General features: G+C 39.7%; 1 protein-coding gene across 1 annotated transcript; it reads right to left on the bottom strand.

The window, feature by feature from the left end:
* Positions 1-47: 47 nt before the first annotated feature.
* On the bottom strand, positions 48-17899 carry SPDL1 (spindle apparatus coiled-coil protein 1). The gene is made up of 11 exons (XM_009073878.1): positions 17735-17899; positions 15438-15614; positions 14929-15123; positions 14491-14640; positions 13762-13860; positions 12813-12923; positions 9408-9548; positions 7784-7893; positions 6703-6890; positions 5211-5556; positions 48-198 (listed from the first exon to the last, which is right to left on the bottom strand). Exons 1-11 carry the CDS (start codon positions 17891-17893, stop codon positions 48-50), a joined length of 1827 nt encoding a protein of 608 aa, XP_009072126.1. The 5' UTR covers positions 17894-17899.
* Between the last annotated feature and the right edge of the window lie 4096 nt (positions 17900-21995).

Below are 21995 nucleotides of genomic sequence, written 5' to 3'. Positions count from 1 at the left end.
GCTGAAGTAGGACCCCAAATTGTCCAGGTTCCTTCCAGAAATATGTGTTATTGCTGAGCACATTGTATTTCAGGAGTTGTCTTAGAGGACACATGCAACGTTGTATATTTTTTCTTTTGTGTTTTCTTCTCCATCGTGATTTTATCTTCTTTCTTATCTTCATTTCCTGTAGTTTCAAATCTGGATTCAGCTGTTAACCTACAGGCAAAGCAACCATTCTAAATACATATTTAGTTAATATAAAACAGGACTAAAATCAGAATTTCAGGCAAAACCAACAAGTCAGCTGGCATACAAGCCCATCCATATGCAAAGACAGAGCAAGCAGTGCTTAAGAAGAAAATGAGACAAAATCAAAGCATTTTTATATCAGTCCTAATCACATTTCATCAGTTAAAGTAAAGCCTCCCCCACACCGGATCTGCTGAAATGCTTGGTAAAAAAGGTTAGTGAATATGTTAACTGGTTAGGATCAGCCTTCAAAAACAGCATCAGCTGTGCCATGCGCATAAAGGAGAGCAAGTCCCCAAAAGCACAACTCCAAGTGATAAGCCCCAGCAACATAATACAAGTATGACCAAATCAAGCTTCTTGCTTCTACACTACCATGAAAACCATACCCTTAAAGCAATATACTAGTGTCAGCCTAGTTCTCCACTACTATTGCCTGTATCTTAATGCCTTAAATACCTCAAGTTGTTGGGGGAAAATTTATTTTCAGGTTCTAAATTACATCATTTGTCCACTGACATGTTTTAATTCTGCTATGAATGTAAATGGGGACCCAACTGCCTCACTGCTGTTACAGAGATAAGTAATTCTGAAGTCAAAACATCAGACTGTGCTGATGTCTAAGTCTTGTTTTTAACTTAATAAACATGCCATCAAAACAATGATCAATAGTGGTATTTTGGCCAACTAAATCACCCACAGCCACTTGGCTGTTACACATGATGATTTTCACAACAAAACCAATTACGGAAAATGAAGTTCCAAATTAATCACTTTATATACCAACCCAAATTCTATACTAATTCATTGCCACATAGATTAAAGCAATTCTCTAGTGACCTTGCAGATTTCTGGTGGTTTCAGGAGCCTCCAGTGAGTAACACACAGCCATTGACAGCTACTTTCAATGATGGTTTTCCAAACCAAAATAGCTACTACGCAGTAGCTAGAGATTTACTTGCAATATAGAGAGCTGCAGCTCAACATGAGGACTATGAAAGGAGCTGTAACAAAAAAGTTTGGGGAAATTTAGCTACAGATTGAAACTAATATTGAACTATTATGTGTTGCAAGTAATGTACATATTATTCCCTACAAGCACTGTCTCAATAGACTAAAGAGAAAGAGGCTTTGCTGTGCACCTCCCCTGGATCTGTGTTTGCTCCACCATGTACTTTGCATTATGTCCACACTTGCAATTCCAAGGGCTAACCACTATGTCCATAGCCAGCTTTACCCCAGGCTGCCCTCCATTTTCAATTAGTCAAATCATTATGTGGTTATAGCAAGAGCCAATTATTCAGGAAAGAAAAAAGTGTGTTCTCAGCAATCTTTCTGTGGTTAGCACTTAGCCTGCAGTGCAGTCTCTGCTTCCCCAGCAGCTGTAATTAGGGATGGATAGCTGCTGTCTGTGCCTCTGCTCCTATGGCAGATTCCCTTCATTTGTCCCTCTGCTCTTCTGCCTTAAAACAACCTCTGTCCAAGGCCACCAAAACCACTACTCCAGTGCCCAAAATTCCCAACAAAGATTCCTTATGAAAATACAGGAAGAATTCAAACAAACCAAACGGCCAAATAAAAATCAAATTCACTTAATTATATTCCAAAGCAGCACAACTGGACTTATATACAATACTATTCTTCTCCACCCTTCTCCATTATTAGGTAATCCTGTTAGCATATAATTTAAGTGCTCTGGAAATCAAATTCATCTGTGCCTCTCTGTGAGGAGGATATAGAAGCTGGGAATGAAGGAGGGAAGCTGAGCCTGGAAAAAGGGCTGGGGCATAGGTGGAAGGCAGTTTCTCACTGTCCCCCTGTTTTTAACTGGCAAGGAATTCACATTTCCCAAGTCAAATCTTTTTTGCCCACAATCAACTGATCCCTGCCATCTTCACCTCTACCCACAAGCTTTTAATGTTCTCTGTGGAAGAGAGGGAGTGAGAACAGCTGGGTGAGATCTGGCAGCAAGCTGAAGTTAACCCACCACAGCTCTCACATTGAGCCAGCTCACAGACCATCCCTTACAGCACCACCATGGTTCAGCAAGTGTCAGCACAGGGAAATGAATGGATCAGAAACAGATAACAGCTAAACACTTCTGCTTCAAGAAAATGCTTGTGAAAGTATGACATGATTCTATCAAGCTTGGACTGTATAGACTCCCAAACCAAGGTATAACTGGGGCTCCTTCTACCTGTTTAAGCTAGTTTCATCAGATGGAGCTTCGCTTCCCAAGGATGAATGCCATGCCTAAAACTCCAACGAGAGTATTAGTTATTCTGATCTCCTGCTGAGCCAAATGGCTACAGGCATTTGGACAAAGTCCAAATGAAGTAGATTTGGTATATGTAATCCAACTAAATAATTTAAGAGAGCAAATAAGCTCTTAGGCACACAAGCTCTTCTTTAGATCAAACTAAAGCAAGCAACCTCAAATATAAATGCATCGTTGTGCAGGAAGGGCTCAAATTTGCTAGTTCAGTCTTAGAAGAAAAGCATTTCAATACAGAAATGTGTATCTTTTTATTGACCAGTTGGCCTAACAAAAGTTATCACTGCACATAACCTTTGCATTGCCTGGATTTCAGTAGCAATTGACAATCAATATTTAACTGAATTAATTGAATATTTAAATCTTTAGTCTCTACACTTTCACACCATAACCTAACCAGTACCATCACCTGATTAGCTATTCCCATGTTTACTTGCTTTAGATCTCTGTGAGGATACAGAGATGCACTGCAGATAGATAGATATGATTAGTTCCAAGTTATCTAGCTGTTCCTTGCTAAATCATCTTAGTACCTAAGTCTCTTCAAACAAGGGAGTGTCACTTACATAGATCACTTCTGACCACTTCCTCATCACCTCTTGAACTAAAATGACAAAGCTTTCCAAACACCACTTTCTAGAAATGAAGTCTGCAGCCCTTTCAGGGTTACAGTGGCTCTTTTCACTGCCACATTTCAAGGACCAATAATGACAGTCAATTAATTACTGCACAAAAACTATTCCAGTTACAAAACTGCAACCCCAAATAACCTCTTCAGCTGGAGCATCACATTTTACTAAACACAAGGGGACAAACTGACAATCATCCACTATCATTTTTAGTCCCCTAAACTCTCCGTTTTCAGGTCCACATTCCCACTTAAGTTGCAAATATCCTTTGTGCCTAGGGTTCATCCACATCCGTCACAGAACAGTCGAGAGTTGTTTTAGTGCTTAGAAATCCAACCTCTCAGACTTTAAAATGACTTCCTATTTCATAATAAATCACAGCAGATCAGGGTTAAGTAAATCCTCAGTGTTATCTTAACATCATGACCTGGGTGTTCAGTGGTTCATTAACACAATCAGAAACATGAACAGAACCTTCTGCCTGGATTCACCTTTTACAGCCTCATACCATCATTGAAAACAGCTTAGCAGTTTATAGGGCATTTTGTGCCAGTTTTTCAATTGTGTTGGTGGGTTTTATTTTCAAAAACTATTGATTCATGTTTTGCTCCTTATTTGAACCAACAGCAACGGGTGCAAGATTAGAAACCTCCTTCTGAACTAGGGCTTCAATTCCCTCTTTTTTCTACTCACTCTGCTTTCCAACATCAGCTCCATAAATAATACCCACTCCTCACCCCCTCTCCAGTAGGTTTATCCTTTCACATCACATACACTGTTTCCAACTATTCCCTGTTAGCAGACAACTGTACTTTCCTTTCCAAAAGGAACATGAGGTAATAAGCCAAACTTTTCACACCAGGTTACATGCTACATGTTCTTTTATGTGTAGAGAACACTGTCAGAACACAACACCATCACTAAATTATCCCATCTTGCTTCTCCACTTGGACCACTCCCATATGACCTCCCTGATCTCCCCTCCTCACTACCAGCCCCTGCACATTTTGACACAGCTGCTTAAACTGCCGTTTCTGCCATATTCTCTCCAGACTGTCTCACAAGATTGCAATGTTTGGCTACCTTAAGTCTGTTAATTACATCCATGCAACCTTGAGTAATTGACCTAAGAGTCAAAGTATCAATCCAATTATTTCTGAATGCCATTAATTTTGGCTATACTGTACAGCATTCCATGTGTCAGGCCCTCCTTCCTCTATAAATCTGCTGTCACTTTAGATTCAATAAGCTATTTTTACTACTAGACATTAGCAAGTTGAAAGTTCAAAATATCTAGACTAGCCCAGACTTTCTTCTCACCCAAACACTCAAACATGTTTACAAAGACCAAGAACAGAATACAAAAACCATTAGCTGAAAAAGTAGGAAAACCCCAGCATTCCTTTCACCAAGGTAAAAAAGTTGGAGTAATGACTGTTCTCAGTTAACTTTATCATCTAGCAAAAAGCAATTCTCAGTTGAGGGGAAAAAAATTTATTCTCATTTGGCAGTCGTGTTTCTAGCTATCACGTCCAGATTATTCAAGTCATTTGTCTGACAACACAAATAATTAATTCTCTATTATCTTGGACGATGCAAGTTATGTTAACACAACTCAGGTGAAGAATGACTTAAGCATTTTTTAGGCTTTTAGCTAAATCTCAAAGTTGATGGGGCTGAAATTAGGTGTGAAAGTGAAGCATGATACCCATTGCCTCTATTACCTGGAGATGGAACAGGTGTGTGGCAGTTTTGAAGGGTCCAAGAAAACAGTTTCTAAAGTTGGAGCAAACTGAGTGAGCTGTCATACTACCTGCACACCTTCAATGTCTTCAAGTAATGGGAAAGTTATTCAGAGACTTTTACAGTTTCAAGAGTCTTTTTTATTAGACATCAGTTTAGTCCTTCTAAAAGGTATTGAGAGGTTCAGTGTAGGCAGACGGAGCTGAGAAATTACACTGCATGCAACACTCAGAAAACAGATTAAGAAGTGGATAGCATAGGTCATGCAGCGAAAGAAACAAGATGCAGGTCTGTGCTGTTTGCCTCGACCAGAGACAGAAACTGACACTGACCTGGGGGTAGCTGAAGTCAAGGAATTGCTTCCACTTCTGCTATTTGAAGTAAAGGCATCATGGTTATCATCTTCAATTTTAACTCTCTTCGTTTCTCTTTCAGGTTCAACTGAGTTTCGCATTGCTTGACGAGTAATGTTTAGTGGTGCTGCTTGGAATGTTTGTTTGTTTGGAGAAGCATCACTTTGCCCCAAGGCCTTGGAGGTTGTGTTTTTTCCTTCCTTACTTGGCAACTGAGCAGGAGCAGCTTTTTTTATTGAAGTGTTTACGCTGTACAAGTACGCACAAGTAGTGTTCACCGGAATCTTCTCCCTCTTCTTTTTAATTTTAGGGCCTTTAAGTAATTCTAAGGAAAAAGAAATATACCTTTCGTACAAAAGTGAAGCTGGAATTAACTTGTCCACCAAAATGTTCATAATAAAGCTCAAAAAGAACATTTCACATGACTAAAGACCTTAGAATAATTCTTAGAAGACAACTTATATCCCATAATGTTCCTTCATATAATAATCCCAACAGAAGTTAACTTGAATAAAGAGACATCTCTCTCTTTCTCCCTGTCCACTGTCACTTTTCACTGAGGCTTCTAATTAGATGCTCTGAGCCACAAGCTGCTGGAGTAAGCCGCGCCACAACTACGATTTTCAAATTAAATCCTCGGAGTATGGCCAAGTACAAAACTAATTGACTCATCTAGTTTACTGTTCACAGAATCACAGAATAATTTGATGTAGAAGGAACCTTAAAGCTCATCTAGTTCCAACCCACTCCCATGAGCAGGAACACCTTCTATTTGACCAGGTTGCTCCAAGCCCCGTCCAACCTGGCCTGGAACACTCCCAGGGATGGAGCAGCCACAGCTTCTCTGGGCAACCTATGCCAGTGCCTCAGCACCCTCACAGGTAAGAATTTCTTCCTAATATCTACTCTAAATCTTTTAGTTTAAATAGATACATCTTCCTCCACAGTCTAGAGCTCCCCTGTTTTGCACATCAGCTGTTTTTCAGGTGGGCCTCTGCTAAAACTTAATCCATATTAACTCAAGCTACTAAACAGTTTTTCTTCTAAATACTTAGCACCTTATTACAAAGCTCCTATAACCAGCATTCAGAAAGCTAATGCTTCTCATCACCAGAAAGCCACTGCTTCTATTATGAAAACCACCTCGTGAGCATTTGTTCTCACCCATTTGTTCTCTCAGCTGGTTATTCAGCTGTACTCCGTAATGCCTCTCAAGTACAAGTACTAACTTGTACTCATTAGTCTTCTAAAGTTAGTGTCAGTGCACATACTGACATGAGGTCCTTGAGCAAGAAGTGCTTTTTCATTTCAGTTCAGCTGTTTTAGGACCAGGTTATTACCAGAGACAGCGATTTCAAGTTTAGACTACACTAGAAACTAAACTAATGTCTTCCTGTTTAATGTCATCCAACTTGTGAAGGTAAGGAAGATCAGACAGTTATTTTATTCCATGTTAAAAAGTAGTACTTACCTTGAGGTTCATATTTCATTTTTACATCATCCAGCATCACTCTCAAGTTCATATTCTCGGTCTGACAAGCTTGCAAATTCCTCTCACTTGTAAAGAGTTTCCTTTCTAGTTCCAGGACCCTCTGGCTCTCATGCAGAGCTTTCATTCTCTGCAGGGATACTTCATTTTTCAAGGTTTCGGTTGCCTTGCTGGGGTGGGAGGAAAATTATACAGTCAGATGTTGTTTGGTTTGGGTTTTTTAGTAAACCAGCAGGTGCAAAGTCAACTAAGCATTCAACAACTTCACATCAAATTGGTATTTATACACTAGTAGAAAAAACCGAAGCTTTACATAAAGGTGTTACTCTAAACAACTAAAACAAACATAATTCTGTGAATACTTGTGCATGTCTTTGCCTCTGTAGCAGAGGTCATTCACTCACATCACAAGCACTGAATCACCATAGCTCAGCAACCCTAAGGTACTTGGATCAAACCAGTTTCTCATGTAGCAGCAACAATGAGGTGACAGACTTTGTCAGCAACTCCCACAGCAGACCACTGCTGCCTGCTGGCAGTGCAATTCTTCCATCCAAGGGCTTAAAAACAGTTCTGAGGCCAAACTATCAACTTGCTAATTAATAAATAAGGAATTCACTAGTCAAAGAACATCTCAACTAGACAGTCCAATAAGACATTTCAGTTATTATTATCTGGCTCCTTTGATCAGAGAAATAAATATACAGAGCCTAACAATTCCTATACTAAGAATCTTCATAGAGTTTCCTTACAGATTAAGTTTTAATTTATTAAAGTTCTCAATTGTCCTGTATGTAAGAGTATTAACAACATTACTGGAAGAAAGCAACAGTAATATACAATAGTTCTGCTGCTGTCTTTTAAAGGGGTAAATGAAACTACAAACAGAACAGCTTTCGGTCCTACAATAAAGTCAGGTTGGTTCCATGGCATTCAAAAATGGGACAAGGAGCATATTTGCACATAGCCAGTGAATACAAACTGGAGCAAAAAAGGAAGAATAAAACCAAGTAGCTAGAAGATACTAAAACCAGCTTCTAGGTCTCAGACTGTAAGTACGTACTTTGAGTTGTCAAGTTTAATTTGCAGTAAATCCACATAGTAATAATCTTCAGACTCTCCTCCTTTTGAGCTACCACCAGGTCTGGATTCCTCCATATTCTCATACAAAGTCTGATAAAGAAAAAAATGTCAGGTTGTCAGCAGTGACCTTTCAGAAGCACATTAGCTTAGTTCTTAGGTGACACTTTTCATGCATTTCTGTGGAGAAGCCTCATCATCGAGGACTTAAGCACAGAAGATAACTCAGTTGCTCTGAGTACTTCCTCACTTGTTATAAATGTCAAATAGCACTAAAACTGACAGTTCTCTCTCACTCACTGAAGAAAAGGAAAAAAGCAAGCTATCTCAACTCCAGAAGGTTTTCAAGTAGCACTGCAGAACACTATCTTCCTTTTTACTTGAAAATACAGGATATTTAGTTAACCCACAGGAAATTTTTTGGCATTTGTTTCCAGGCTTCAGCAGCCAGACCCCAAAGGAATCCAAGCCATGCTCATCAGTGCTCAACATCTCAGAATCAGTTACATCTTTCAGATGAGGAAGTGGGTTCACAGCAAAGATGCCATAAATGCTGTAACGTGTGACACTGGGGTTGTTGTTTTGTTGGGGTTTTTTTCCCTGAAGAAGCTGTACTGAGACTTCATACTGCCCCAACAGACGTCACAGGCCTCTGGTACTCACTGACTACAGATACCTTTGATTCAATTTCCTGACACTACTTGTTGTGGCCTAGAGTCAGAACTAAGTACAGCTCAAGCTTCTACATGACAAAACTGGTAAAAAAAATAATAATCAGACATTCTCAATTGCTTGCTAAAATGGGTTAAGTCTGGCTTGGCACCACTTGGGTTAAATACGGAATAGAAGAGGCTATCCTGGAAAGCATAATCCTACTGCACAAGTTAATACACCTCAGTTTACATTCCAAAGCTGTCATAAAGAAAGGGCTAAACAAGTCCAGAAGTATGCAAGAATTAAGCAATGCTACAGTTTTACACTCTGTGAACACACAAACATCAATAACATTACCACAGTCCATATAGAGGTCTTCACATATTTCTCATCTTTCAAAATACTGACAAGATGTTATAGAGTTGCTAACAGGACTAAAAAATGGCTTTACAAGGCTGATCAAGCAATTCAGCTTTTCTATAAAGGAGTGTGCTTCAACTGCAAAGTTAAGGCACATTAAGGAAATAAATATCCAGGAAATCCAATATAGCTGAGAGACTAACAAGTGCTAAAAGCCTAAGCACACACAGTAAAAGTGTGAAATGGCAAAGCTTTCCTAGAGAAAAATCGGATGTCACAGCTCAGTCAGCTTTGACTAGTAATTGAATTTAAACACTACAAGCAACTGTGCAAGATATGAAGGTGCTACACACAGGAACCCACAAAAGTAGTCTCTTCAACCAAGAGGTTGGGTGGCACAGAATTTTCTGCTTCTCTGAACTTCAGGAGTAAATGTTCTCTAGCTGTAAAATAAAACTTGGGTCAAATAAAGGTATGAGTAGGTTTTGCATCCCTTTGTAAAACAGAATATGGACTTCAGATAGTTTTTCATCATTCTTCTTATTCTCATGTTCTAAATTCTGATTATTTCCAATGAAACACAAAGCACATACCTTAAATTTTTCTAGTTGCCTCACTTTCACAAGGAGATTTTCTATCTCACCATTCTTTTGCTCTAACATTGACTGTAAGCGTTCCAGCTGATCAAATTCTGCCTGAGAGCCTTTCAGCTGCAGCAGTGTAACCATTTGAAGCTGGAAAAAAAGGAGAAAAAAATAAAATCTTTACAAACACTGGGATTAGTGAGCGAGAATTTCAGCCCCTTACACAGAACAGTAGAGGTACTCAAGCCTTGTAATTCTAATCCTGAATAGAGAAGTGCACTGGATGCTTGAACTCAGCCTTCACAATATGGTTTTAGCAATTATCACCTTAGACTGACACTAAAAATCATTAGGACAGCTCAAAGCTTACTGAACAGAGCAGTCCTGAGGTGTGAGGCCCTTCTCTGTATTGACTAAGGAACCTACAATTATACTGTCAAGGTCACACATGACATTCCACATTCAAACCATAAACACTAAGTCAGCTAGAACCCAACTACAGTCCAGGCTTATTTATCAGCTAAAAATGCATCTCTCAAGAACTTCTCACTTGGGAAAACCCACAAATTGAAAACCCCTTTATTTCTCAGTTCTGTTTTTGAGGTACATCACCACCATGTTTGCCTTCTGTAATATCAATCCAAGAATTTCAGCTTTTTTCTGTTCCTTCAGTGGAACACATCCTTTCAAGCATTCCGTCATTACAAAGCAAAAGCTTATCAAAGACAAGTCTTGCATTTAGAGCAGATTTTTCTGATGGTGTTAACATAATACCATAGTACAAGGTCCTTAACACCTTTAGTTACAAGTGACACATCAGACATATAAACAACTGGAGAAATGAAACGAAAAGCAGAAAGACTTAACAGGGCATTAGTGGTAACTGAGGCATTTTTGTCACTCAGGTCAGTATGGATAAAGTAACACTGCAGGACAGAGAAATCACAGGGAAAGGATCAAGTGAAACAAGGTAGATTAGAGATTGAGAAAGAACAGAGAGAAGAGCATTGACCTTACAGAATCTCTTAAGTGAAGGATATTGATGATTCTGTACACAAACTAGAGCTAAAGAAAGATTCCATCATCTCCTCATAGCTTCTACAGGACAGAAGGAAGGCAAAATTTTAATCCTTCCCCTGCCACTGACTGCCTAAAACTATTCTTACATTTCCCCAGCACATGGACACCTAACCTTTTCCCCTTTCACTTAAGGGCCCACTTACTCACTGTCAGAACTGCAAATTGCAGTTGATCTACATAAAAACCAAGAACAGAAACATTAAGAAACTGGAAGGGATACTGTGGGCTGTGGAAATACACTAGAGGTGGCAGAACTTTCACAGGAGTACTGTGCATGTCCTGTTCAGGACTCAGATCCTCAGGAGTCACCAGTAAATACCACACTGACACATTCTGGCAACTAAACCTGCAACAACAGTTACCTATACTGTGGGAATCAGCTGCTGAATGGAGAGATCAATTAACTACAGATTGAGCTTTAACACACAGCATCACAATGCCACACAATGCAGAGAGGATGCTGACAAGGATCTGAGATGGCAGTTTAGGCCAAACAGCTGTCCTAACAAACTACCTACCTCCAACAGCAATACTGGAAGAAATTCTATGAGTACATGTCAGGGACCGGAGGAAAAGTGTCTGGCTCAAAAGAATCAGTTAGGAAAACTGTGGGGGAACAGGTGGTGCTGCTCCCCCTTCAGCCTCTTGAGCCTCAGCAGCTAACCACAGGTCTGCACTGGAATGGCCTGGGTGAGCATGTGGCCTTGCTGCAAGCCCCGAGGTGGATGCTGAAGCTCCTGGCTCAGCCCAAAGCCCAGCACAGGTGTGAGCTCACACTGGGACAGGCCCTGGGCAAAGGGAATGGATAAAAGGACAGTGAGATGTGCCACATGGTGTGACCCACTGTCCTGGGGTGGAAGCTGATAAGATCACCCTGGATCCAGGAGTGGTGACTTATTTACCTCTCTCTCTCATCTACTTTTCTTTTTCTCCCTACTTGTCTCCTTTGTAAGGTACTAAGTTACAAGCCTCACTGAGCAGTATCTCCTTAATGACTTGCTGAGTGTGTGATCAGTACCTGTCTGAGGTTTTGTTCTCTCAGGGTATGCAGAGTTAAAGTTTGCATGGAATGTTTGAATGCTGAAGTTCACTGATTTTCCTTTTCCCAAGTGTCTTATTCCACATGGGTGACCCAAAGTTCCTAAGTAAAAATTATTTCTTTTTGAATCTCCTAATAATTGAGTTTTTTCTCCCACGCACTGCCCAGAGTAACTCAAAATTACCTTCATCTCAACTCTCCAAGCAGACCAGGGGGTTACAGTACAAACGGGTACAAATTGAAATTGCAAATAAAAGCCTTAAGTAGTACAGCAGGGATGCAAATTTGCCTCAGTTTTTGGTGGAAATTGTCATTATTAGGAATGTTTCTCATACCATTCAATCAGTATGATTGACTTGCCCTCACATTACAGGGAGATTTCTCATGAAACTGATCTTATTCAATGACCTTGTTCACTCAAATCTTTGCTGTATTGGTAAAGTGTTTTGTGCTTGGTTCTTTTTCTTCTCCTTCAAGGATGTTGTTTCAACTCTTTTCAACCTACTCTACAAAAGCTAAGTAACAAAAACCTCTATCTTCAGTGTTACTCATTATCATCACTCTGGCTGTTTAAGTACCCTCCTCAAACTGCATGATCAAGTATTTAATCAAAGTATCCACTTTAGCATTAGAAAAATGAGAAAAATCAACATGAAAACAGTTGACAGTTCTGCAGCATCCCCTTTACATTATCTTGTAAATCAGCTTCTGCCAACTAGTTCTCAATAATATTAGTCAACAGGTTCCCATCCTATAACAGTGTAGACAAAAGTTATGACTTATTCTTGCACCAAAAATAGGGAAAAGCAAGAAAAATATGGACAAATAAAAACAAGAAAGCAACACAGAGGAGGAAAAAACTGCCACAAAACCCCAGAGTGTGATCAGAGAACAGAGTTAAAGCCTGTCCTTTCCTTTACATTCATTCCTGACAACTGCAATTAATACACAAATGAATGACTCATGTAGTACAAGGATTGGACAAGAAAAGTAAAGAAAAAACAATTATCAAGACAAACTGAATGCTAGTTTGACTGACAAGAGTTGTGAAGCAAACATGGTGCCTCCAGTGTAACATGGAGGTCTAGGATAAAGACCACTAGTAACAATACAAAAATGCTGATGTACTGAAGAATTCACACAGCACAACAACGTCTCTTACTTTTTCTCCCATTTCCCCTCCCCCCCAATGACTGTACCATATTTCACAGGTCACAAATCCCCTAGCCTGTGTCCTAAGGCAGTGCCTCATTGGACCCCACGGACAGCCTGGGGTATTACAGTAATGGTCATACCTTCATTCTTCGCAACTGCTCTCTTGTGAATGCATGCTGTTTTTGTAGGGCCTGATATTTTATTTTCACACTGATCAGCTGTCGTTCCATTTCTGCCCTACGGTCCTCCACCTACAGAACATTGTGAACAATTATTACTATGAAATTATAACACTTGTTGTCACTTGAATGATGAGTTTTACATAGCCACGTTGCCTAGCAATTGGAGTTTGGTCTACAAATCCTGCTTTTCCAGCAACAGTACCTGACAATGCGAGCTATTGTCATTCCCCCTGTGGTAGAAGGGAGTAGACAGAGCTGAAGCCCAATCAGTAAAGTGCAACAGATTTTTTTTTTTGTTCTTTTGATATCAGAGTAGCATTTCATATGTTTCAATGTTGCTGTAGAATAGTTTTGTCTATTGGTATCAGAACTGTTTAAAAAAATAAGAACAGAGTATCAACCCATTCCCTGGGAGTTGTCATAAAACAAAGTAACTCCTTGTGCATTTAACAGCTGCTGAATTCTTATTCAAAAAACTAGTTCAAACCACCCCCAAATGCTCAAACACCCAACACTTCAGCATGTTGGTAAAAAACAGCTTTTATCAGCGCCTTGTAATATTTCACATACTATCTTCTACATTACAGAAGGCTTTACCAGCTGAACAAAACCACTCAGAGTTAAGAGCTGCAGACAGAACTGTCATTAGCTCTCAGTCCCAACTTCTATCTTGATAGCCTGGTAACTTCAAGCAATTCCATTAAGTTTACCAATTCCTTAACTTCAGAGCACACATAAAAATGGTTTTCCATATGTCAGATTAACACTGAAGTTGTATTTGAGCAATAGAGATTCATGTCAGGTTAAGTACAAATACTCTTAATACTTTCAGTACAATATAAGAAATAAAGCTTAAATATTTTTTCTCTCCTGTATACATTCTCAGGCATCTGTGGCATAATTGTACCTCGGCAAAGAGAGAATTGCCTTTACGTGTAGGATCCAAAGACTCTTGCACTGCATGATCCAGCTGAACCTGAAGCTCCTGATTAGCTTCACGAGCTTTCTAGATTAAAGCAAAGAGGGTATTAGTCATTTAAGCATCTGATGTACTGCATACATCAATTTAATCACATGGTTTTACCTCTCTTTAATTTCCTATGCTTTAGCACACACTATATGGTACTGCAGTACTTAACTGTGCATACAGTTCTAGTCAGTATGAGACAAATTAATTTCATTTCACTAAAAGGATTAATATTCCACTTGTTCTTCAGCACTAGCACAACTAAAAACCTTTAAAGGTAAGCTTTGATGTTTGTCAACTGGATTAACAGTATTGAGACTACTAGCCTTGCTGTCTTAGTCACACATCCTCTGCCTCCCAGCACATGATTCTCCAAGGCAGTCAGCAGAAACTTGATATAAAAACAAGAATTGTGCCAGTGGTCTGTGGGAAGGTCATTAAGAGGCAGAACAGTGCCACACAAGGCTCTCCTTATCCAGCCTGCCACAAACAGTGCCAACAGAGAGAGCATTTACCAGCAGGCACTACTCAACATGGCTAGCCAATATACTTCTGTTTCCACCTCCCTCCTCAGAACTGCTCAAGACTGATGTTCCACCAAAACTCAAGCACCACAACTGGAGCAATTCAGGGATTATCTACCACTGTAGAATAAAATTAAGAGAATACCTCTAACGCATTACAGTAAGAAACAATTTCTTTTTCCCTCTCTTCTTTTTCTGCCTGCAGTCGCTCCAGCTGGCTACGTAAGTTACTGTTCATGAGTTCTAACTGTTCTTTACTGTACTGCAGCTCATTCAGCTTTTCTTCAGCATTGGCCTAAAAAAAAAAGTATGAAAGAAAAAGTATTCAAAACAACTACAAGAAAAGCAGGCCAAAGTGAACCAAATATTCTGTAATAGTAATTACTCCTAATATGAAATATTATCTTGAACAGATGACATTAAAGTCTGCCTATTAAGGCTGTTACTGTTCGCTGTGCACATTGTCTTAATCCAAGTCAATCCCAAAATAGCAATATACACAAGACATTTAAAAATGAAATGAAGTGCAGATTTTGATCTTCAACTAGGTTACATTGGTAATGATTCAGTGCTACTCACACACCTTCAAGCTTTCTAGTTCAGTGACTTGTATCTGAAGGTTGAGCATTTCTGAAGACATGGTCTCATGCACACGTTCAGACATCATACGCAATTCTTCTGATTTGGCAGCAAGTATTTCCTTCTGATGATCCACTTTGTGTCTCAATTGTTTCTCTGAGAGTCGAGTTTCATCTAGTTCTGCTTTCAGGTCCTCCAACTTAAAAACAGTTGACAAGTAAGTAGTATAATTTTATAACAAATGCTTGAAAAGCACAATACTTCTAACACTGTTCCAATTACAGAAAATGCCTTGAAAAACACAACTTAAGAGTAAACTTTTAAAAACAAGCACTGAAATTTAATGTAATTCACAAGTAACCATGCAAGTGCTTGTTAAAAACCAACCAAGCAAGCTCCTATAGTTGTAACTATTAAGTAATTATTTTGGCAGTTAAGTGTGTAGTTACAAGTTAAATATATAGTATCTAAAATGCTAGTAACAACCTTTTAGCTATATATTAGTTGCCAAACCTTGTTTTTAAGGTCACTGATTTCTTGTCCATAGATTCTGGCAAGCTGTTCTTTCTGTTTGTCCAGTTGTATGTTTTGCTGTTGTTTAAGGGACTCACACTCAAAATTCAAGCTTTCCAACATTCGACTCTTGAGTTCAATTTCTCTCTGGAGAGTGTATTTGTCTTGCTCATATTTCTGAAATAAATATCACACTAATAAATCTAGCAGTAATAGTACATTGTCCTCTCAGCATTTATAAACATGTACAGGCCCAGAACCAAGATGCCTGTAGCTCATTCAATCCTTTGTTGGAGTCCCAATTAGGGAACTGGAATACCAGTATTTAAAAAAAAAAGAGTAACTGCTCTAAAATGCTATGATTTGATTGTCCAATAATCTCTTCTTCATGAAAGCTGTGTATTTCTTTCCACTCAACATGAAGGCTTTGGGCATCTTTTCTGTAAATGTCACATAGAAATTTAGTAAGAGCTTACATGGCCTTTCTACCACCATAGACACCAATTACGGTCAAAATTGTTACAGTCCACAAAGTGTTCCCCTACTGCAGAGCAGCTGAGCTCAATGTTTTTTAAAGACAGCTAAATTGTCTGCTGTTTTGTAATAAATCCCATCAACCTTCCAGGCTGAAGAGTGATTTTATAAACAGTTTCCCTCTCTGCCTGACTGCATGTTTGCTAATTAGAAAGGGCAGCTTCATTTTACTCTTCCACTCAGCCAGCAATTAAGGAGAAGAAAAAACAGAAAAAGGAGAGTCTTTAAAACAAAAAAAAGACAATAAAGCCAAATCAGACTAAAGATGCAGGCTAGTTGGGGTTTTTTCCTTTTCAAAATAAAATAACTCTTAAAACACAAACCTAAACTTTTAAAAAAAAAAATCAGAGCAAAACTAAAAGCTGACAGCTATCAAGCTGATCCCTGGCCTAGACAACAGCTTATCAAGGACAGGCTTAGCTCTTAAATACACAGGACAGGAGTTTTAATGCAAAGATAAAGACAGCATCCAGGAGAGGCTTGGGAATGCATTGCTGGTCAGACCCAAGAAGAGCAAAATTCTAGCATAGTATGTCTACACACTGGTACAGAAGAGTACATAGATTTTTCTGAAAGGCTTTTGTGCCTGCTGGTAGAACTGACACTTGTGTTCACAGTAACTGCTTTGGCTCTCAGATTCCAAAGGGGAGAGCCAGAGATTCAAAAGCTGCAAACAATCTGTTGGATAACCACAGTTCCCACACAAGATGTTCTACTGTTGTTTGAAAGCACACAATCCCCTCCCTGTGCCCTTGGAATCTAAGTTACTAACTGATCTGGTTCACACTAGCTCCTAACTTGGCTCCAGCCTCTCACACAGGATTACAACCTATGGGTGCAGCCTGACAGCACTGCACATGCCATCTCAGCCTGTCACAGGACAGGATGATCCTGCCCTGACTTCCTTATCCCTTGTGCTTTCCAGCTGCCTCTTACACAAAGCTTACTGATGTAAACTGACTAAAATAAAAACTCCTGTTCATTAAGAACAGCAGGGTGCTACAGCCCTTCAGCTGGTACAAGAAACTACACATAACCCAAGAACTACAACAAAACTACAACAAAACTACAAGCAGTTTAGCTTCATCCCAAGAGAAGGGATGGAGGCACAAGCAGAAACACTAAATGAAGACAAGTGGTTTGTCTGAAGCATGGCCTGGCTGAAAACAAACATGAAAATCAAAGTCTTTATGAAAAGTAGAAGAGATTTTCCTAATTTTCTTGAACAATTACTATGAAGAAAACTGGTCAAAACCTCTGTATTTCAACACTACACTACTCTTTTTTTTTTTTTGAGTTGCAAAGAAACTTGCTAATAAGTTCAGAACCTCCAGGTATTTGGAAAATTTTAAAACTTCACGACAGAAGAAACCAATTTTACAGTCTTGCTCTTAGCATTCTTCTCACAGCTTTGAGTGATATAAAGCTTACAGGGAAAGCATATATGAGTGAATTGCTAAACATACCCAAACCACATGCTCTAAACCAAATTTACTTCATACATTTAGTATTCATTTTACATTAAAGGCAATTAATCCTACATGTACTGAACACTTGATGCATAGCTAACTACAAAACCCTGTCCCACTTAGACACAATTATGCTCAACATCTTAAAGCAGAGAGATACCACAAATGCCAAAGAGGTTTATCAGAATTAATCTAGACTCTAAAAGGCACTTAAAACACCTGTGCTATTCAGAAAATAGTTAAAATAGAACAGAGTTCTTGTTTTAAACTTTGAGTAGCTGAAACAGTCATCACCTCAGTTTTCTCAGTCAATTCACGGCGTGTTTGATCCAACTGATTCTGAACTTTAGTTTGGGACTCCAGTAGGTGCAAACCATACTGTGCTGCCTTTCTTCGCTCATTGTCTGCTTCCCTGAGTTGCTGCTTAAGACTTAAAACAGTCTCTGTCTCCATATTTCTTCGTTACTTCAACACTGCAAACACAAAGTTATTAAAAAATACATTGCAGCAAGTTGCAGCAGTGATCTGAAAGTTACTGCATTTCCTTCCTTAACACAAGAATATATTTTCGCATTAATAGAAGACACATGAAAAAGACAGCGCACAAACAGACCTGTGAACAGCAAAATGATAGTTATTTCTTCACAAACTTGGTTCATGTCTTACTTTTCACTATGTCTTGACCAATGGCATGCAACAAAACCACTCCTGTGTACCAGCCTAGTTCCCTAGCTCACCAGTACCAGAGTTAATGCAGTACAGAGCTCTCCTGCCAAGCACAAGAGTGTAAAAGGTTGCATATGAGTTTGTTCATTAAACCCTGAATAAAACTATATGTAAAAGGTATAGGGCAAATATATTCAGAAAACTTTAGAGAAATATTCTAAGTAAAAGAATTTACTTAGTACTTAGAAAGGGGGGGGATGAAACAAAGAAGCTAAAAAAAAGACTAATCAGTGATAGACTGGGAGTTTCTTACTAAGCAGCTGGCGTAGCTGGCGTCACCTGTTTGTTTGTCCTTGCTCTACACTGACAGGCACACTGCAAAGAGAGGAGATACTAACCAGGGCCAAGAAGGAAGTGATAAGAGGAATGGGCCCCAAGAAAGGAATTTAGGGATGCGCCAGCCGGGCAAACAAAGTAAGATCCAAAAGGTAACTAAGAACCTGCTGAAGCAAAACAAGTCAAGGCAGAAGCTCACAGCAGGATCTTATCTTGCTAGATGTGTAGAACACTAACCTTAGGATTGCTAAAAGCTTATTAACACAAGGAATACCGCTAGTTAAGCAATATATGTAAAAAGGCCTAACTGTAGAATAGAAAATATAGGTAAAAAGTTAAAAGGTGTACAATAGGTTTGGGAACCTACACATGAAAGCAGCGAGACGGCAATCTCCAGCTCTCCCATCACAAGGAGGTGGGAACAAGACTGCCGAGCAACAACGGGAACAGCGTCCCCAGCAGCAACGGGAACAGCATCCCTAGCACCAATGGGAACAGCGTCCCCAGCAACAACGGGAACAGCGTCCCTAGCACCAATGGGAACAGCGTCCCTAGCAACAGCTCGCGCAGGCGCAGAGTGCACCGAAGAGCTCCACGGAGCGGGAAATAGAAGAGTCTCAAACCGGGGGCTTTGGGGAAGGGTGTGCGCCGTTTGCGGAGCAGAGACTCCCCGGCCGCCCAGCGCTGTTTGGCTTGCTGAAGCTTTGCTCAATCAATAAATTTCCTAATTGAACTGGCTCCTGCCAATTTATTGGGCCGCAATTTATAACAAATAGAAGGCAGAAAATCACTTGGTCAAAATATTTTCCTGCCCATAGCTGACAGTATCTTCTTTGTATAAATCAAGGCACACCAAGTACAGCATTTCTTGTGTACACAAATAACACTTCAGAGTCACACAGGCAGCTGTATTAGTTGGACAGTTCACTCCTAATAACATTATGTGGGATATAGAAACAGATAAAGGCAGCTGAAGGGAAGAGACAAAAATAGAAACCCTGTTAAAATATATGGAATTTTAACACAGGGATTTGCATTTATTTAAGTGCTTAATGGAGTCTATCATCACTGGTTTTTATAGGCAATTTATTTGTTAATAACCTTTTCCTTGCCCACATTTCAGCAAATTAATCCATTTCTAACTCCAGATAATAACAGAAGGCACTAGGTGAATTTTGCAAAAGTTAGTCAAAATAAATCCAAACAAACCAAATATTCTAAAAAATGTAAATCAAGTCAAATGAACCATAAGCCTGTGGGACTGTTTGCTTCCAAATCTACTAAATCAGCACATTACAAAAAAATTCCATTAAGATAGAAAATGTTAAGCAACTTGGACTTCTGAACAACATATGCTAAGAGTTCTCACAGAAAGCAGGAGGAAACAATGATAGACAAACACATACAAAAATCTGCAGTTATTTTTTCAAAGCCAGGGCTCTTAAGTTTTATAGAATTTCAGGATTAAAGTAATTCTTAATTGAAGATCCAACACTTTGTTCTCATATAACCAATTTATTTGTTGCCATGCCATGCTAGCTACATACTCTAATGAATCTTTGCAAGATGCTAACATAATCAAGAGTATAAATCCATCTTGGCAAATCCATGCCAACTCCTTTCTGAGGCACAAGATAGAAATTGTCAAATCTGGTTTTCATATTTTCTCTCACTTGATGCTATCCACGTTTAACACATACAAAGAGACTTCAGGCAGTCAGGCTCTGGAACTTGAGTTTTTCACATCTGATCATTGCAATGCTTGAAATACCAGCTTGCACACTTGTTAAAATAAGCCACAGAAAGACAGGAACTTTGCATACCTAAAACTAAGAATCATCAATATTATACTAGTGCAAGGACAGGTACACTGTGCACAATTTAATACTCGAGTGTTTCAGGTAAGATGTAGCAATACAAGTATATAGGCAACCACACCATTATTAGAGAGGATGAATGAATCCTTAGTCACTTACATAAACAGGATCTTTAAAAATAGCTTTATTTTCTGACCAAAGTAGAGCATAGAGGAAACACAGGCATTTGATTGCTCCTAGCATACTAAATTAAAGGAGTACCATGTTTAACTCACCTTCAGAAGCCCATTGGAGTCTTTCTGGACCATATTCCTGCACTCCACCTTTAAAAGAAAGCAAAGCAACAGTAGAGCAGAGCGGATGAGCCTAAGCTGCCACTACAGCACAGCCCTCCAGGGCAGTCCAGTGTCACAACAGGCTTAACCCTGTGGCTGTTCATGAACTGCAGACCACAAGCTAAAACCCCATATAAATGCAAATCTTATTCAGATCTCAGTTAAGCAGCTGTCAGACAATTTAGAAACAGCCAGATCAGGCAATGCTGCCAAAGGATGGATGCTCTGCAATTGGCCTGTGGGGCAAGTAAACAGGCTACACCCAGGATCACCTGCTGGCACGAAAGTAATTTTTAAGGGTTGTTTGGGGATTTTTGTCTTCCTGCCTCCTATTTCTTCAATCCCTTTTGCATTTCTCCTCCAGTTTCACATACAAGACCGTTGAGCTCTTAGTAAATCATTTACTGCATAACAGAAGAAAAAATCTTATGGGCTTTTCTAAGTATTATAGTTGAATAGAGAGGAAAAGAGAAATAGCTTTCCTATTCACCCATTTCTTGCTGAATGTTAGGGAAACAGCAAGTATACCTTTTGGAGCACAGCCAGCCTCAATTTTTCATTGTTAGTTCTGGGTGAATCAGACAAGTCCAGCTAGTTTTGCTCATAAAGCTGTACTGTTATGTAGAGAAAGAATCATCTGCAATTTAGTATTATATATGAGGCCAAGTAAACTACCCTGAAAATAATGTTTTAATTAGGCAGCAGAGTGAGCCGGAAGAGAAATAATAGACATCAATCTTCATGTATTCTATTGAGTTAGAGAGTTCCCCACTTTCAACTCATTATCTTTAAACATCTAATGACAGATTCTGTACTGAGGACTGCAGACCTCGATTAGTCAACCATTTGGGTAGTCCTTGGTAAAAACAATAGATAAAAAAGCACTGTCCTGGCAGGGAAACTTTCTTCTCTCACTGTGTAACAGTTCTTCTGCTTAAACTATTCCCAAGGGCCATTTATGACAGCTGCATGTGCTCTGATCCTTTCAGAAGCACCTGCACAGCTTTCTAACCACTAACATAACTAACTGGATAGTTTCTCTCCCTTGACCCAGGGGTTCCTTTGACAATTCCATTCAGTTAGTTACACATTCCTTCACCTAACCACACTGCACACTCAAGATGAAACATTTTCCAGGACTGATCCCCTGCTACAAAAACACATTCTTGGGCGGGTAAGCACTACAAAAAAGACACAAACATCACACTACAGCCCTCTCAGTCACTACAGAGCCCCGGGCAAACCAGCAGCTTTGGGTGGGAACCAGGGCCCTGTCACCTCCGTCCACCCATCCCAGACTGGACCCAGTGCAGCCCCGCGGGGACGCGGAGGGGTCACGGGCAGGGAGCCGCCCCCGCGGGCAGTGCCCGTTACGGCCCCGGCGGCGCGGGGAAAAGCCGA

Source organism: Acanthisitta chloris, unplaced genomic scaffold (assembly GCF_000695815.1).
Source record: "Acanthisitta chloris isolate BGI_N310 unplaced genomic scaffold, ASM69581v1 scaffold8404, whole genome shotgun sequence".
Taxonomy (NCBI): domain Eukaryota; kingdom Metazoa; phylum Chordata; class Aves; order Passeriformes; family Acanthisittidae; genus Acanthisitta; species Acanthisitta chloris.
The sequence above is the reverse complement of the archived record's forward strand: the minus strand, read 5'-3'. Positions and strand labels throughout refer to the sequence as shown.

Bases quoted from the DNA above. Each gene is read 5' to 3' on its own strand.
- SPDL1 (XM_009073878.1), bottom strand. From the start codon at position 17,893: ATGGAGACAGAGACTGTTTTAAGTCTTAAGCAGCAACTCAGGGAAGCA. The intron at 15,615-17,734 runs GTGATGACTGTT...TATTTATTTCAG, and splicing joins AATTGACTGAGAAAACTGAG to AAATATGAGCAAGACAAATA. The intron at 14,641-14,928 runs GTGTGTGAGTAG...TTTTTTTTTTAG, and splicing joins CTGAACTAGAAAGCTTGAAG to GCCAATGCTGAAGAAAAGCT.